The 17,054-nt window shown below is 40.4% G+C and overlaps 1 protein-coding gene across 3 annotated transcripts in view; it reads left to right on the top strand.

Moving 5' to 3' along the window:
* The window catches only part of LOC140715957 (uncharacterized), a 56,620-nt gene extending 39,876 nt beyond the window's left edge, over positions 1-16,744 (top strand). For 2 of the 3 annotated variants that reach the window (XM_073028559.1, XM_073028556.1), the window contains 7 exons: positions 1,877-2,167; positions 3,325-3,618; positions 5,482-5,772; positions 9,283-9,582; positions 12,135-12,428; positions 13,457-13,570; positions 16,402-16,744. In XM_073028559.1, coding sequence (XP_072884660.1) covers positions 1,877-2,167; positions 3,325-3,618; positions 5,482-5,772; positions 9,283-9,582; positions 12,135-12,428; positions 13,457-13,570; positions 16,402-16,469 — 1,652 coding nt within the window. In that variant the 3' untranslated portion in view covers positions 16,470-16,744. The remainder of the gene's footprint in view (positions 1-1,876; positions 2,168-3,324; positions 3,619-5,481; positions 5,773-9,282; positions 9,583-12,134; positions 12,429-13,456; positions 13,571-16,401) is intronic. The other variant, XM_073028557.1, reaches the window with a different exon arrangement.
* The last annotated feature ends 310 nt before the right edge of the window (positions 16,745-17,054 follow it).

The following is a 17,054-nucleotide window of genomic DNA, read 5'->3' as shown; positions in this document are numbered from 1 at the left end:
AGTACTGCGTAGAAATCTCTACAGAGCAAGTAAGCAAATTAAGATATAACTCCACAATTGAATAACACATAAATAAACAAGGTAAAGTGCATAAATTAAATACTACATGCTACCGTACCAATTATCCAGTGACACTTGGAATGAGATCCGGCAGGGAGTTCAGAAGCCTAATGGCCTGACGAAAGGAGATTTTTATCATCCTAACCATTCTTTCCTTTATACGTTGGAGTCTCCTGCTTAATACTAGAGGCTGTTGAGTGGACGGGTAAGATCTTTGATAACTGTGGAGACGCTTATGATTCTGTCAGCCGTTCTCATAGTTCTTTGTACGGACGTCTGTTCTGATATTCTGCTACTCCAACACAAGATGGAGATGCATACTCATTAAGGAGACTTCCTTGAACACATTGAGCAAACTCTATCCCACCTAGTCTTTTTAAAGTTTGGGAGTCTACTTCTATAGTGCTTTCCCCTTACATTCCTTCTTCGCCTTTCCTGCCTATCCCCTCCTTGCTTGCACTCCCCCACTCCTCGATCTTTCCCCTTAATGGTTTTTCACATGGCACCTACCAGCCATCTCCCTCCTACCCTCCCCCCACCTACTTTATAGGGCCCCTGCCCCCCCTCTCTTCAGTTCTGACGAAGGTTCTCGTCCCGAAACGTTGATTGCTAGTTTCCAGGGATGCTGCCCGACCTGCTAAGTTCCTCAAGTGTGTTGTGCGTGTAACCTTTATCAGATTCCGCTCCGAGGCATACATTACTATGACTTTGAAAACTGTTACGCGAACAGCAGCAATAGATATGAAATTGAGTCGATGTTTGTTTTAATTAAACAACGATATTTATTAATCTCTACTCAAAACATCGAAAAGTAAACACACGGCTAACTTAAACGGAAGTTAACAGTGTTAAGCGTCTATAGTTCTATCGTCGAACTTGGAGATAAATCTTAACGGAACTTATTCAAGCACAGACTTAAAGTGTTAGTTTAAAGAGTCCAGGTGCTTTATGAAATAATCGAGAGGAGAGACTTTCCGAACCAGCTTTCAATCGATTCTTTTAGAAAGATGATGCAGCTGATGCAGATCCCATCCGCATACTGCCTTTTCCGAAACTCCTGAAGAATAAGATTTCTGAACGTAACTGACCTTTCGCCAGAGATGGTCAACACACACCGGAGACCTTGCAGAGGGTAACCAAAAGTGCGTGCTGCACTTCACGTCAATCACTTTGATACACACAGAATGCAGTTGATTCCTACCCAAATCCTTGGGTTCGCACGAAGCTGGTATCTCTTCACTCTCACTCTCCCTCTACGGTTACAGAACCACCTACTGGGACTCCCCACAAAGAGAAAAAACAACCCCGCAACAAATTATTGTCTCCCATTTATACCAGCGGGAACATGCCATCACGTGACATTACAATACCCTAATATCAAAAGACGACTACATCATGCTTATGAGAAACTCACGGGACAGGTAACAGAACATTAACGTCCTTCAACTCTGTCAGTTCGGAACGATGCAAATATCCCTCTGTGGCCTCTTGAGGAACTGCAGCAAGCTGTCATCAACTCCTGTAAACCCATAACTAAGAGTTAAAGTGGAACCAGAACCCGGATCACAATCTAATTACTGAGCAAACATATCAACTTGTATTGGAGCCGTAACTATTTTCTATTCTCAATCTTCGAACATATATATAATAAAATACTTCCAGTGCCGAAAAGTTAAAATAACAGCTTGTTAATTCCACCAATGGTAAATTCGACGTCATTACTCCGCTGAGTTAATTTTCTTTTCATTTTTTTGCAGGGATTATCCTTTCAATTAACTTAATACCGTATATATAATGTCATTATTTCTCATTTCAGAAGGACTTACTCCCCCCCATCTCTCACTGGAACCCAAGCATTCTATTTATATAGTTGGTGAATCGCTCACAATCGGATGTGCAGTTGAAGATGGGGCTATCAATGGTCAGCTTGAGCTTCTACAGAACTCTATCCCCGTAAGAGTGCAAGAAAACCAGGAGAGCTTCAAATATTTAATTCCAAGCATTAGCGACAGAAATGCCGGAATCTATTCATGCCTCTTTAAGAAACAGGTTTCAGGAAGATGGCTTCACTCCGTTCCAACTGAGTCCACCAAAATAATTGTAACCGGTCAGTAGATTTAACCGAATGCCATCAGTATATGATCGTTTTTAATAGGGCGTTTAACACAAACATGAGAAGTAAATTAAGATAGTATTGTTTTGTTTTCTAATCTTGCTTTTGTTTGTATATAGTAGAGCATATTCGATGTACCGAATAACCTAATGTGGTTCTTATGTCTTATGGTCTTCTTGGAGAGGCGGTAGGAGCTGAGATTGAGGGGAATAATTAACCGGCCATGATAGAATGGTGGAGCAAATTAAATGGGCGAAACGCCCTATTCTGTCCCAATATCTTATGGTCTTATAGTCTTTAGAATTAAAAGCAAAAACGACCATTTGACGCGTGCAGAGTACAGCCGGTGGACCGGAAGAACTGCAGAAGGTCATGGTGAGAATGTACAAATATCTTACAGACAGTGGTGGGAATGGAAGGTAAATCGCTGCAGAGGCAAATCGTAAAACCTTAGTTAATAATTTCCCTCCATATTCCCGTACGTGTTTGGAATGTTGAAGCAAATCTGAGTTGTGTATTGTTCTGCTAACCACTATGCAACTATGCCGAACCGACTGAGGCATATATTTAATTGAATTTGGAAAACCCAGAACGATTGTTTCTCATTTTCTTTGATACCAGATTAAAAGTGAAGTATTTGTCCAATTGAGGATAAAATTAGAAAAAAAGAGAAATTAGAAAAAAAATCCTCAATTGGACTGCCCAGTCTTTCTTTTTCTTTTCTTTTTTTTCTCTTTCTCCTTTTTTTTGTTTCAGTTTAATTACTGGGATTTTTTTCCTTATCTATAAAATTTCTATTTTTTTTAATGATTGCTATGAGGAGTTGTAGTGTTTTTTGACCATTGTATATGTAACAGCATAATATTTTATCTACTTGATTTTGGCATTATATACTTCCTGTTTTTACTATTGCTGTTTATATGTCTTTTACATTATCTACTTGTTAAACTCCTCCTCCGATTTGTATATTCTTTATTTGGAATTCAATAGAAAAGATTGAAAAATGAAATGAAAAATGAAAAGTGAAATGTATATACTTCCAGACAAATGTGCAATAGAACAAAAAGAAGACACTGTACCTATTTTTTGTTTCATTTATTCAACTCCGATGCTATCTTTTTGTTGATTACAAGTATCTATTATTGTTTCAGCAGCGTCAACTCTACCGGAAATCCTGATATCTCCCAATTACCCAGTTTATGTAATTGGTGAGTCCGTCATGATAAGTTGTATAGCTCCACGCGGAAATTCAGGTGGCCACTTACAAATATTGAAAGGCGAGAAATCAATTGCAGATCAGCAGATCGAGCAAGACGGACAAACGCTGAACTATTCCTGTAGGATTGTGACACTGGAGGATGAAATGAGCTTCACTTGTTTGTATGAGACAGAAATATTAGAGCGTTTGATGTCATACAGAGATTCTTTGAAGATAAGAGCAACAAGTAAGTCGAATATTTCCACAATCCCAGAAGTTCTGCAGAAATGTACACCTGTTGTTTGAGAAACATCGGACGACAAGTTATTGCATGTGAAAAGTTTTCAATGCACAACCATTATTCAGGATGTTTACTTTCCTGGGAAAGACAATAAATCTAGGGTTTAGATCTAGGGTTAAAGCTTCTGTCTTGCTAAAAAGGTTTGGCACACCGATCGTTCCCACTTCACCTCATTGTCATTTTTCCCATGCATTGGTAAACGCCCTATATGGCGGCTAACCTTAATTGCTCTATCCTTCGCGGACACTGCCTGATTTTCATGGTATTATTTTACACCCACATTTTTAGCTGTCAGGAAGGATTGGATAATTGTCTTGTTTTTCTTTGCAGCTTCAGAGTCAGGCGAGTATTTAGAGAACAATATACAGTTGTGAGAAGCATGGGCATTGTAGTTCGTCAGTCTGTTAGCCACGACAAAACTGTCAATTGATAAGGGCATGGGTTTAAATGAAAGGATTTTTATAAATGGAATGTGGGAGACGAATTTATTTTTACGCAAAAAATTCCATGAGTCCTCTCGACGTGAAGGTAGGGATGTTAAGGCATTGGGCAACTCATTATTTATAATATGATTTTATTTTCCCCTCTAACGACTTTTTGCTGGATGTTTCGTGATTAAGTTCCAGAACTTGTTATGGAAAACTCAATGTCCGGTGGACAACACACACAAAATGATGGAGGAACTCAGCAGGCCAGCAGCATCTACAGAAAAATGCACAGTCGACGATTTTGCCCGAGACCCTCCATCATTTTGTGTATGTCGCCTGAACTTCCAGCATCTGCAGATGTTCTCTTGTTTGCAGATATCCTGTGGGATAACATTGTTGAATCTTAGTGCGGTTCCACCTAATGTGATTTCAAAACAATTTTCAATATTCACAGCATATGTCATAATGTTGTCAAAATTTTTGGACAAATCATTCCACTTTAAATGTATCAAACTTCATGCATTGGACTTAGGGTTTGCGGTTGAAGCAAACATTTATTGTAATATTCACGTTACACTTCTAAAAGGAGTGATTAGGCGCAATCTTGAGCGGCTGTTATCCCTCTGATCAACTGCAGCGGCATCTTAACGCTGGGTTCGGAAGATCAGATGCAACGAATGCAAATAACATGAATGATATTACAAGATACGCTTGCAAGGGAAGTGATGTTCACAGGGACTATGCAGTTCTGGCCATTGTTCTTCCAGCTCAGATTGCAGGAATAATTCTGCGACCTGATCATTTTTGATCGACCAGCTTATTCGCTTGTGCAAAAGTGCACAGAGCAAACACCATCGCCGCAGATGTGATGAAGGCGTAAGGTGGATGCTGTCCAGCATTCATTCGAGCTGTTTCGACTTGCATGATGTCGATCTGATATCTGGTGATGGGGCTGCGATCTTTCAAATGGTTGGAAAGTTACATGCTCCTCGTTTGTACCTTTGACGTAGCGAGCAGGTAGTCAGCAATGCGTCTCAGGCTACTCAGCACCTCGCCTACTTTAGAGACCACAGTCAGGTCTTGGCTCCTGTGAATTACAATTGCCAAAATATCTATTGCATGCAACTCTGCAATGATAAATCCATTACATCAAAATATGTTTGTGAGCTCATATCTTGTACTTACGAGTCACTGTTTGTAACATCTGTCGGGCTGTTGTTACTGGCCACTTTTCATCTCCTGTTTCATTTTGTCAACCGAGTATAGCAATGCATCTATCAAGAAAATATGCAAATGAAGGCACTGTTCCTTTTAATTGTGCGCACTTTGGGCCTATTATGTCTATACAAATTTCATCATTGGTGTTTTTTTATTATTTCAGATCGCCCACCACCTCCCACAGTCTCGCTCAACCCTAATTATCCGATATATCTGGAAAGAGAAGAAATCAGCATTACCTGCCATGCTCCGAGCCTTCACGGCTATGACCACCTTCAATGGCTCCTACGGTGGAAATTTGAAGAAACAACTAGAAACATGACACAACAACATTTTAGTAATTCATTTACGGTGGTAAATAACAGAACTGAAGGATATTATTCGTGTTTATACGATCAGCAATTATCGGGACGTTGGATAACATCTTTCCCTAGTGACGCAGCGAAAATCCAGAGTAAGTCTTTCTTTTGGAAAAGACTTTTGAATACGCCGTGCTGCTTAACGCATACAATACAACACTAATGATAGAAAACAATAAGTTGCTAAATTTGGTAAATTTGTGAACTGGTTTCCTTTTGTCACATATACCGACGTGCAGTTAAAAAATGTTTTGAATATTTTCTATAGAGTTCATTTCAATATAGCAGTTCATCGACGTAATACTAGCGAAAATAGTAACAATATACACGATAAAGTATTACGTTTCCATCGCTAATGCAATAAAGACAGGCATTAAGTTGTAAGTCTAGAATGTTGTATTCTGTGAGGAGAGAAGTCCACATGTTATGTACTAAAGATGAGTTCGATAGTCTTGTATCTGCGGGATCTAGACAGACTTTCAGCCTTGTTTTAGGTGACTTGGGATATTGCATTTTCTGCTAGATAGGAGGGGTCAAAAGAGAATGCGGTCTTTGATAGTGGTTGTTGCTTTACCAAGGCAGCAAAAATTTCAGGCTGAGTCCATGGGTCGATGGCCTGTGCATACAACACTCTGCAGGTGTGCAGAGACATTATTAATTTTGTACATTCTGCGCTCGTCCTAACACAGCAGTTAAAACTAATGCCAAGGTGTAACTCAAGGTACGTAGAATCTAGGTACGAGAAATTCCTAGATTCACAGCAGTTAACACAGTAGAGTCACGTAACAAATACTAATTAATAAGTTAAAAACACGTGAAATATTATGGAGTAGAAGAAGAAATTGAAAGACCATGGACTATGAACAAGATAAGCATGGTCCCAATATTAATATAGATAACAGGTATCATCCCTGTCACTGCATAACAGCGTTAAACATTTAGGCCTAAACACTGATATTTTAGCGATTGAGAAATGAATGAGTTTGGCTATGCCCTTGCCTCAGGTTTTACTAGCTTGAGCTGAAAAAAAATATACAACAATATTGATTCATTATATTGGTGGTTTCTTTTTGGCAATTTACACGAACTGAAGTGAATTGCCAGCTCTCCACTTCTACTTTCCATTCATTGTTTCTGCACCTACGTAATGAGTTACTTTCCCTTCACATAAAGGACACGTTGTCACGGTCCGGTCCGTAAACACCGCATTCCAGTTCACGATCCGGTCCATGGACTCCGTATTCCGGTTATTTCTTTTTCTCCGTGTTCCGTTAGGCGCCTTGATTGTCTTGTCTTGTCTTGTCCATTCTGCCCCTTTGGGCTATAAACGTGCAATCCCTCATGCATGCAGTTGTAATTTAAATTGTGATGTTTGCGAGCAGCGACTTGAAAGTTTTACTATCAGCCGCAGATTTAATGTGTGACGGCAGGAGGTTCCAAACTGGAATGGTCCTAGGGTACAGTGACAAGCGGTAGCAGTCCTTGTTGGTCTGGATGGTCTAGTAGTTCAGCGATTGGTTTTGTCGGGTTGCTGGTCTATTATTCTGGTTACACAAAAGGAGACAAATATTGAATGGAGTTAATGAATGGCTGTTGTGCGGCGTCTTTGGAAGGTATCCAATTTGAGGTTGAGAAGCATATCTGTAACACTACTGGTCTTTCCATAATCACTGGTTACAAACCTGGCTGCTCTTCTCTGGACATTCTCAAGGTTATTGATGTGAATGACTTGTTAGGGATCCCAAATGGAACTACAGTATTCAAGTACTGGACGGACGAGAGTATTATAAGCAATTTCTTTTGTCGTTTTTGAGCAATTCCAAAAGTTACGCCGTAGAAGGCCAAGGATTTTGTGGGAACTTGAAATAGTTTGGTTAATGTGTTTTGCCCAGCAAAGGTTATCTGAGAGTTCAATACCCAAGTAGGAATGATGTTTTACTTCCTGGAGTGCAGCGTTTCCCATGGAGAACTGATGATGGTAAATACTTTTCTTGTGGGTCATTCTATAATGCAGCAGTTTGAGATGTTCAATTTCATCTGTCAGGAGGACTCCCACTTGCACAACGAGTTAATGTCTTGTTGAAGCGTATTGCACACATTTGGAGAAAGTATGGGTCTGTATGGGAAAGTATGGTCTGACCTCAGATGTTACACAAGTTGGAAGGTCATTTATATAGGTTTAAAAAAGACAGTGCCCAAGACAGTGCCTTTCGATTAATACCTTCTGGTGCTGTTTAGTTAGAAAGCTTTTGATCCAATCCGTGGTAGAGGCTCGGAGGGACCTGATCCTCATTTCGAGTCTGCAACATAATTAGCTCCGGAGTTCAGCTATTCCTTTGCTAGACCGTCATCAGAAACTCACAACAAGAAGTCGTCACCAGAAATCAGTCACAGAAAGCTGTTACCGGAAGCTTGTCACCGGAAGCCAGGCAGGCGGATTCAGGCTCCGGGCTGCCGAGAAGTCTGGACTATCATCCGAGCCGCTGAGAATCGTGGACAAAAGTTGCTTCGGTGCCTGTGGTTGCTTAGTGAATTCAGCGGTTTTCGTGTCCAGCTGAGCTGCCGGCTGTGTGCCGCTGCTCAAAGTTGGGTATTCTGTTTCTTCATTGTCCAGGTCTGTGTTCCAGTCCAGTCAAGTCCGAGTCCAGGCTCTGTGTTCCTGTCCAGTCAAGTCCGAGTTCCAAGTCAAGTCCGAGTCCGAAGTCAAATGAAGTCAAACTTCCAAGTCAAGTCAGGTCAAGTTCGAGTTTCAATTCAAATCAAGTCAAGTCCTAGGTTTAATTCAAGTCAAGTCCGTGTTCCAAGTCAAGTCGAGATCCAAGTTTCAAGTCCGAGTCAAGATCCAAGTCCCGAGTCCGAGTCAAGATCCATGTCCCGAGTCCAAGTCAGGTCCAGGTTTTACTGGTTTGTTATCCAACATTGACGTCCATGTTGACATTTTCTCCTCATTCCTGGCCTTCCAAGTAATTTTCAATACACACTGTTCACTTTATGCTATCTCAGTGTCTGTGTCTTGCACTCCGGTCCGCTCCTAATGCCCCGCTTGTAACACACATATTCAAAATAATGTGACGGCTGCATTCTGCAAACAATTACAAACGCCTCTCCATTCTATGATCTGAGTAGGTTAGTAATTGTTACGATGCGTTGCATATATAACAGTGACTTGAACCGCAGATGCACAATTCAACCGTCCATCCTCTTTCCAATTTTCGAGTGCTAATTGTTAGCTTTTCCTCGTTCTTGCTTTCATCTCGCGGGTTTCTCCCAGTTACTTCTGTTCCCACTTACACTCCGAAGATATGCTACTCGATACTTCAATTGGTACTTTATGTAAGTTGGGCAGTAGTTCTGTATGCTAGAGAAATTAATGCAATGCCGTTGAAAGGGAAGTATCAGTTATGAGAATGATCTTGGGGCCGAGTGAATGCAGCCCATGTTCCTCTCGCACTCGGCTGATGTTACAGACATGTTGGAGGTTGTGCTTAATAATTTCATTTCTGGTAACGATTAGTGAGCGCAGATGCAGAGATGGCCTCTGAGATGTGATGAAGTGCACAGATATTTGTGCAAATATTTGTACTAATTATATTAATTTGTTTCAGGGATAAAGCTAACGGCTGGACTGTACTTCGAGCGTCAATCGGGTGTGTATATGAAAGGAGAAACAGCTGCTATTACGTGTTTCGTCACTCGCCAAAACAGCGCCCACAGTTTCTTGTTCTACAAAGGAAATGCATTGTTGCGATCAGTAGATGTTGGATCCTCTGATCATATGGCCTCGATTGTCTTAAGCAATATTTCTGAAGCAGAGAGAGGCTCTTACACCTGCATGTATGAAGTTATCATTTCTGGACGGCTGTTGCAATCAGACGAAAGTAACACATGCTTATTAGTAGTGGAAGGTAATATTCTCGCATATTTTTTTCTGTTAACGGACAGGGGAAATGATGAAAGAATAATTTATAACTGGTAAATACTATGGAGGTGTTGATTGCACAGGTCATTCCATACACAAGTACACCGTTGTAGCAAAGAAGAAAAATCAGAAAAGAAATGCATAATACAGTGTTATAGATCCAAAGTAAATGAAGTGCGGACTGACAAATAAAGTGCAAGGCCATGTATTGCTAATTTGGGCGAGCAAGCGTTCATCTTTAGGATATTAGATCTCCGATTAACAATCATATACAACTACGATATCAGCTTACTTTAGTCTGCGATACGTTTTCTCTAGCATTTATATCATCGGTTGGATGGAATATGTGAAAATACAGAATAAACGGCTTTCAGTGGCCCATGATTATGTTGGTAGTTTTTCTTAGGTAGTGGGAATTTTGAAGAGAGTCCATTTAGTGGAATCTGTTTTCCCCGATAAACTGGTATAAGTTCAGAAGACGCTGCATTTCTCTGCGGTCTTGTGCAGATGAATTCCTATACTATGTTGTGAGTACTGAGGAATGTTTTCTATGGTGTAAAACACCTGTAAAGAATTGGGCGGATGGATAATTAAGGTTACGTACGAAGTTATCTTAGTCTTTTGATGCGACAGAGAATTTTGAGCACTTTCCTGGCCACAGCGTCTACTGACAGGACCAGGATAAATTGCGAGTGATATACACACATAGGATCATGTAGATCTCAACCATCATCTCCTTTGCACCATTGAGAAAGGCGGTGACCTGTGCTCCGCTATCAGCAACAATGACTGATGATACAAAGATTGGAGGTGTAGTAGACAGTAAGGAAGGTTTTCAAAACTTGCAGGGGGATCTGGACCAGGTGGAAACATGGGCGGAATGTTATGGTGAGGTTGTATAAGTCATTGGTGAGGCCGAATTTGGAGTATTGTGTGCAGTTTTGGTCACCGACTTACAGGAAGGATATTAATAAGTTTGAAAGTGGGCAGAGAAGGTTTACAGGGATGTTGCCAGGACATGAGAAACTGAGTTACAGAGAAAGGTTGAATAGGTTAGGACTTTATTCCCTGGAGCGTAGAAGAGTCAGCGGAGAATTGATAGAGGTATATATGGGTATAGATAGAATGAATGCAAGCAGTCTTTTTCCATTGAGGCGAAGGGAGAAAAGAAACAGAGGACATGGGTTAAGGGTTAAGGGGGAAGTTGAAAGGGAACATTGGGGGGCTTCTTCACACAGAGAGTGGTAGGAACGTGAAATGAGCTGCCAGATAAAGTGATAAATGCAGGCTCACTTTTAACATTTAAGAAAAGCTTGGACAGGTACATGGATGAGTGGTGTATGGAGGGACATGGGCCATGTGCAGGTCAGTGGGACTAGGCAGAAAAGTGGTTCGGCACAGCCAAGAAGGGACAAAAGGCCTGTTTCAGTGCAGTAATATTCTATGGTTCTATGGTTCTGTGATGTTCAGGAGGGAATCACAAGCAGCCTTCTGACTTCAGCGTACATAGTACAGGCACGCTTTGATAAATATGTTCTTGTTCTAATAAAAAGAAAAACAATGATTGGTATATCACTTACAGAGGATTAGATAGAGAAAACCATTTAATCAGATACACCAATTTATGCAAAAGTAGAAAAAAGTAGCCCAATTAGAAATCACAGACGTTTCTCAACCCAATGCCGATCAAACAAGTCGATGAGTAAACGAGGCCTGCAGGCTACTTGTTACACAATTGCATACAATAATGCTAATGACTTTGAGTACTATGGAGAACATTTTAAACGTTTTCATCACCATCTTGTATGAAGGGGCCACTACAGAGGATTTGAGATAACTGTAAAGGGTTGCAAACTTAGCCAGCTCTTTCATGGGCACTATTCTTCCCAGCTTTGAGAACACCTTCAGAAGGCGATGTTTCAAGAAGGTTGCATCATTATTAGGGATACACCCACACCCAGTCTCTCTGCTAACTCATTGCAGCAAGGAGCAGTGACAGGAGCATGAAAACAAATATTCAACGACTTCGCAACAGTTTCATAATGTCCGTCACCAGATATCTTACCGTGCAAAGGACGCACAAATGATTATTTCCTCTAATATTTTTCTATTTTACACTTCTTTTTAAAGTGAATCTCGTAATATATTTCCTATTGTAATTTGTAGTGTTTTTACGTATTGCACTGCGCTGCCACTGCAAAACAATTAATTCCATGCCATTGGTCCGTGCTTATAAACTCGAAGTTGATTCTGAACTAATTTTGTTTATTGATCATTCGGACCAAATTGTGACGAAAAATCGTGGTTGTCTGTGACACTTAAATTCTTTTCATCTAATACCTGAGCACATTTATTTTTGGCAATTTATTAGGTACAATGCAACTTCTACCCTGATTTTAGAATCGTTTAGCTTCAGTTAAACCCTGATCAATTGTTTCCATTGAAATGGTTGAAAACGTACAATCATAGCGCAAGAAGCATCAGAAAATACTTCGACGTTTGAAAACTATTCATTCCATTCACTTTTCTCCACTGCAGAACTGTTGGCACCAACGTTATCAGTGCATTCAACAGATTTGGAAATTGGCGGAGTCATCAGGTTTACCTGCACATGCCCGGGTGGCTACCCGGAAATCATATTTATCTTGCAGAAAGCCAGCGAAGATAATTCCAAGTCACGGGTTATTTCAGCCAGAAACCATTCTGTCACCTTCGACATTCGCAACGTGACTCTTTCTGATGAAGGAGAGTATTTCTGCCGATATCAAGTCGTTTTAAATGGCACTGTGTTGTCTTCAACCTCTAGCTCTCCTCTCTTGGTAACTGTAAATGGTAAGTGTGGTAAACGCAGTGACAGGAATCCGATGGGAATTAATGGCAAAGAAGTTACAGGTTTTAACCAAGTGACAGCGATCAGAATAGTCCTAAGGTTTACATAATCTTTTGTTCTTATTTTCATTTATATCAGCTGCGCTCAATGTACTTGTATCGTTCATGTACAGCGGAAAATACAATCATTTGAAGCGATACTGGAGTGTTAGTATTACGTTTATATCTAACAGCAACCTATACTAGCAGTCAGGTAATTCAGGTAACCTCATGGCCGCGAATTCACCTGTTTCGCTCCCCCGCCCCGACTCCCCCCCCCCCCGATCAGGACCAGGTGAAGTCATGGGAACAGGTGATGGATGTTCGTTTGAGCAGCTAGGGCATATCACAATGCTGATTACGCAACAACGTACACCAGGCAGACAATCGCTGAAGAGTATTGATAACTGTGCGATCCCTCGTTTTATAAAGACACTGCCCACAAAAAAGGCAGTGGTAAACCACTTGCAGACAAAAGTTTGTCAAGAAAACCTATGGCCACGGAGACCATCATTACCCTCGATGATGATGATCTTAGCAGTAATAAATTTATCGGGGAACGTCTGATCAAGTAGATGCCTGTATTGGAAAGCTGTGAATAGTGAAGTGGGGCATTTCTGTTGTTAAAATATAAATATATGGATATATTTTATAAGTAATTCGATTCATCCAGTCATGAATCTGTGCTGTCAGACCCAACTTAATTTGTTAGATTAAAACTTTCCGGACATAATATTTATTTTAAAATGTTTTGTACATCGCTGTAATGTCGGAAGATATACATACTGGAACTTTGAACGTCCAGAGTACAGAACCTGGATCAGGGCATTTGTTAGCCTCTTCTCTGAATGATGTGTTTGATCTAGGAGCGTGGCCTCTAAGTAAAGCACTTATTAGAGGGAAAAAAAAATCCCGGGTCCTGTTTTAAATAGACTCTCAGCCAAAGTGGACTTATTACAATTGCTCTAACTCAGTTGCTGGTCTCTTCACAGTCAAATCCTGGATCAAGTTAATACACCAACATATATATGTGATCGCCGTGGGTGTGCTGGTAATGATCGCAGTTGCAACAGCAATAGTAATAATTATCAAGAACAAGAGGAAAGGTAAGATGATGTGCAGAACTTCTGAATATCAAGGATAACCCATGCAATACTGAATTGGAAGATATGCTTAAAATAATGAATATATAATGTGCAGATATACTGTGTAGTTGGAGTATATGCGTCATTTTAGCAATAACCATCAACGTTATATAAAAAACGTACATGGAACTACACTCGGTGGCCAGTTTATTAGGTACATCCTGTATCTCCTTTGTTATTCCCCATATTTTACATATAGATAGATAGATAGATAGATAGATAGATAGATAGATAGATAGATAGATAGATAGATAGATAGATAGATAGATAGATAGATAGATAGATAGATAGATAGATAGATAGATAGATAGATAGATACTTTATTCATCCCCATGGGGAAATTCAACTTTTTTCCAATGTCCCATACACTTGTTGTAGCAAAACTAATTACATACAATACTTAACTCAGTAAAAAAAAATATGATATGCATCTAAATCACCATCTCAAAAAGCATTAATAATAGCTTTAAAAAGTTCTTAAGTCCTGGCGGTAGAATTGTAAAGTCTAATGGCATTGGGGAGTATTGACCTCTTCATCCTGTCTGAGGAGCATTGCATCGATAGTAACCTGTCGCTGAAACTGCTTCTCTGTCTCTGGATGGTGCTATGTAGAGGATGTTCAGAGTTATCCATAATTGACCGTAGCCTGCTCAGCGCCCTTCGCTCAGCTACCGATGTTAAACTCTCTAGTACTTTGCCCACGACAGAGCCCGCCTTCCTTACCAGCTTATTAAGACGTGAGGCGTCCCTCTTCTTAATGCTTCCTCCCCAACACGCCACCACAAAGAAGAGGGCGCTCTCCACAACTGACCTATAGAACATCTTCAGCATCTCACTACAGACATTGAAAGACGCCAACCTTCTTAGCAAGTACATTCGACTCTGTGCCTTCCTGCACAAGGCATCTGTGTTGGCAGTCCAGTCTAGCTTCTCGTCTAACTGTACTCCCAGATACTTGTAGGTTTTAACCTGCTCCACACATTTTCCATTAATGATCACTGGCTCCATATGAGGCCTAGATCTCCTAAAGTCCACCACCATCTCCTTGGTCTTGGTGATATTGAGACGCAGGTAGTTTGAGTTGCACCATATCACAAACTCCTGTATCAGTTTCCTATACTCCTCCTCCTGTCCATTCCTGACACACCCCACTATGGCCGTGTCATCAGCGAACTTCTGCACATGGCAGGACTCTGAGTTATATTGGAAGTTATATCTCCTGTCTTCATAATGTGGTTACTGAGTTTATGCTCGTTATTCCGCTGCTGTACCCATCAACTTCAAGATTCTTAGTGTTGTGCGTTCGGGTCGCTATTATACACGTCAATGCTATTACATATGGTTGTATGTGGCATTAGAGCCTTCCTGTCGCCTTGAAATAGCGTGACCATTTTCCTCCGACCTAACTCATTGACAAGGCTTTTTCACCCACAGAACTGCCTTTCACTGCATAATTCTCTTCACACCTTTCTCTAGCCATTTTCTGTAAATTCTAGAGACTGTTTTGTGTAATAAAAAGAAAAGAAGGGACATCAATAGTTCCTCAGATACTCAAACAATACCGCCGGGCTCCCACAAATATTCCACGGTCAAAGCCATTTTCAACTTACTTTTCTACAATCTGATGTTAGATCAGAAAAACAATTGAATTTCTTGTCCAGGTTTGAATATTTTCCGTCGTTGCGTTGCTACCACCTGATAGATTACATATCTGCATTATCGATAGGTTTATCGAATAAAGTGGTCACTGAGTGTGTATCTTGTAAGAGCATCATTTTGTTTCCTTTTCGACGTTAAAATGGAGACCGAGGTAGGCGAGTGCCAGGACTCGCTGCTTAAGCGTTCTGAATATGATTGTTGAAATGATCATGTAGAAGCAGGGGTTTGTGAAATCCTTGGGAGGGTTGCAGTACTGAAGAGTGAAGTCGTTTGTCTAGAGCTTCGAAATACGCACACTCACACACACACACACACACACACATTGATATATATACACAGAGAGAGAGAGAGAGAGAGAGAGAGAGAGAGAGAGAGAGAGAGAGAGAGAGAGAGAGAGAGAGAGAGAGAGAGAGAGAGACAGAGAGAGAGAGACAGAGACAGAGAGAGAGAGACAGAGAGAGAGAGACAGCAGATTATACATAATTTTTACAGTACAGTACAAGTTTAGAACTGCAGTATTAACGTCCGTACGGCTCTGTCAGGAATTAAGTCACTGGAGGAGGTAGCTATCCTTCAAGATGAAGATATGAGACATTGGGCTTCCGTACCTTCTGTCTGCTGGTATGTACCCGAACATGGTCTGGCTGGCTGGTGGGAATTCGATAATGGTTAATTCCTTCTTGAAACAGCGCCTACTGTGTAGTCATTGGGGACAGTGCACTCCGCTCTGCAGCTTCTTATACTGTGCCGCATTCGAAGTGCCGTACCAGACCATAATGCAACCGGTGGGAATACAATCAAAAGTTTGAATGTGGAAGTTTTTTCACAGTTCTTACTGACAGGCGGACATCATATGAATGTATGCATGCTGGAGCCACAGACCACATGCTCCAGCATTTTGCACCTGGTGTATTTGGACATTTGCGTTGCCTCACTAAAATCTACGGTGAAATGCTAGCACGTTGCCAAACCCTCAACAGCATTATCTTACATTTATTTTTATATACTGTACTTACTAAATATGCTTCTTCTATAGCTGATAACACATAAGAATGAAAATCGCAACTAATTACAGGTTGAACATCAAAATGAATTCTGGCTAATTGTAGGCTTCTTTGTTCTATCTTGTACAGCTGCTGGATACAACTTCACTGACCTAAACAAATCCCAGTCTACTTCCATGGCGGAGACAACTTTCTGAAACCATGAAGGTTCTGTTGAGAAAGCAATTTGAATAGTTACATGTCTTTCCGAGGACATCTTAAATCTGGCAATATTCCAATATTCAGTCCTGTGTTCTTCAATAGCTTCTGCCTACCGCCACGTTTACAAATACAAAGGGAGATTGGTTAAGCACTTATTTCAATGTCGAATATTTGATAAACTAAATAGCACGAGTATCTTTCTTAAATTTACCTGTATAATACTCATATACGCTTGCCTTAACAATAAAATTGATTTTAAAGATTGTTAAAACTATCATTTAATTCTTATTTTATACCGTTTATTTTTTATATAATTGGACATATTGCTTCATCATTCAAATCATGCAACACATACAATACATAACACATTTAAAATCTTAGCAAGTTTTAAGGGACAGAAAATATCATTTGTCCTTCTAAGAACCAACTTAACAAGTTATAATAGGAGGTAACTCGGTGATTCGTTCTGTTCCATTGATGTCACATTAGCAATGGTTCACCACTTCGTAGTTTTATAAGTACATGTGAATCGGCGAATAACATGTGAAACTCACTGACTAAAGCAGACAGTACAAATACTG

This window comes from Hemitrygon akajei, chromosome 24 (genome assembly GCF_048418815.1).
Source record: "Hemitrygon akajei chromosome 24, sHemAka1.3, whole genome shotgun sequence".
Taxonomy (NCBI): domain Eukaryota; kingdom Metazoa; phylum Chordata; class Chondrichthyes; order Myliobatiformes; family Dasyatidae; genus Hemitrygon; species Hemitrygon akajei.
This window is presented reverse-complemented; position numbering and strand designations above follow the sequence as displayed.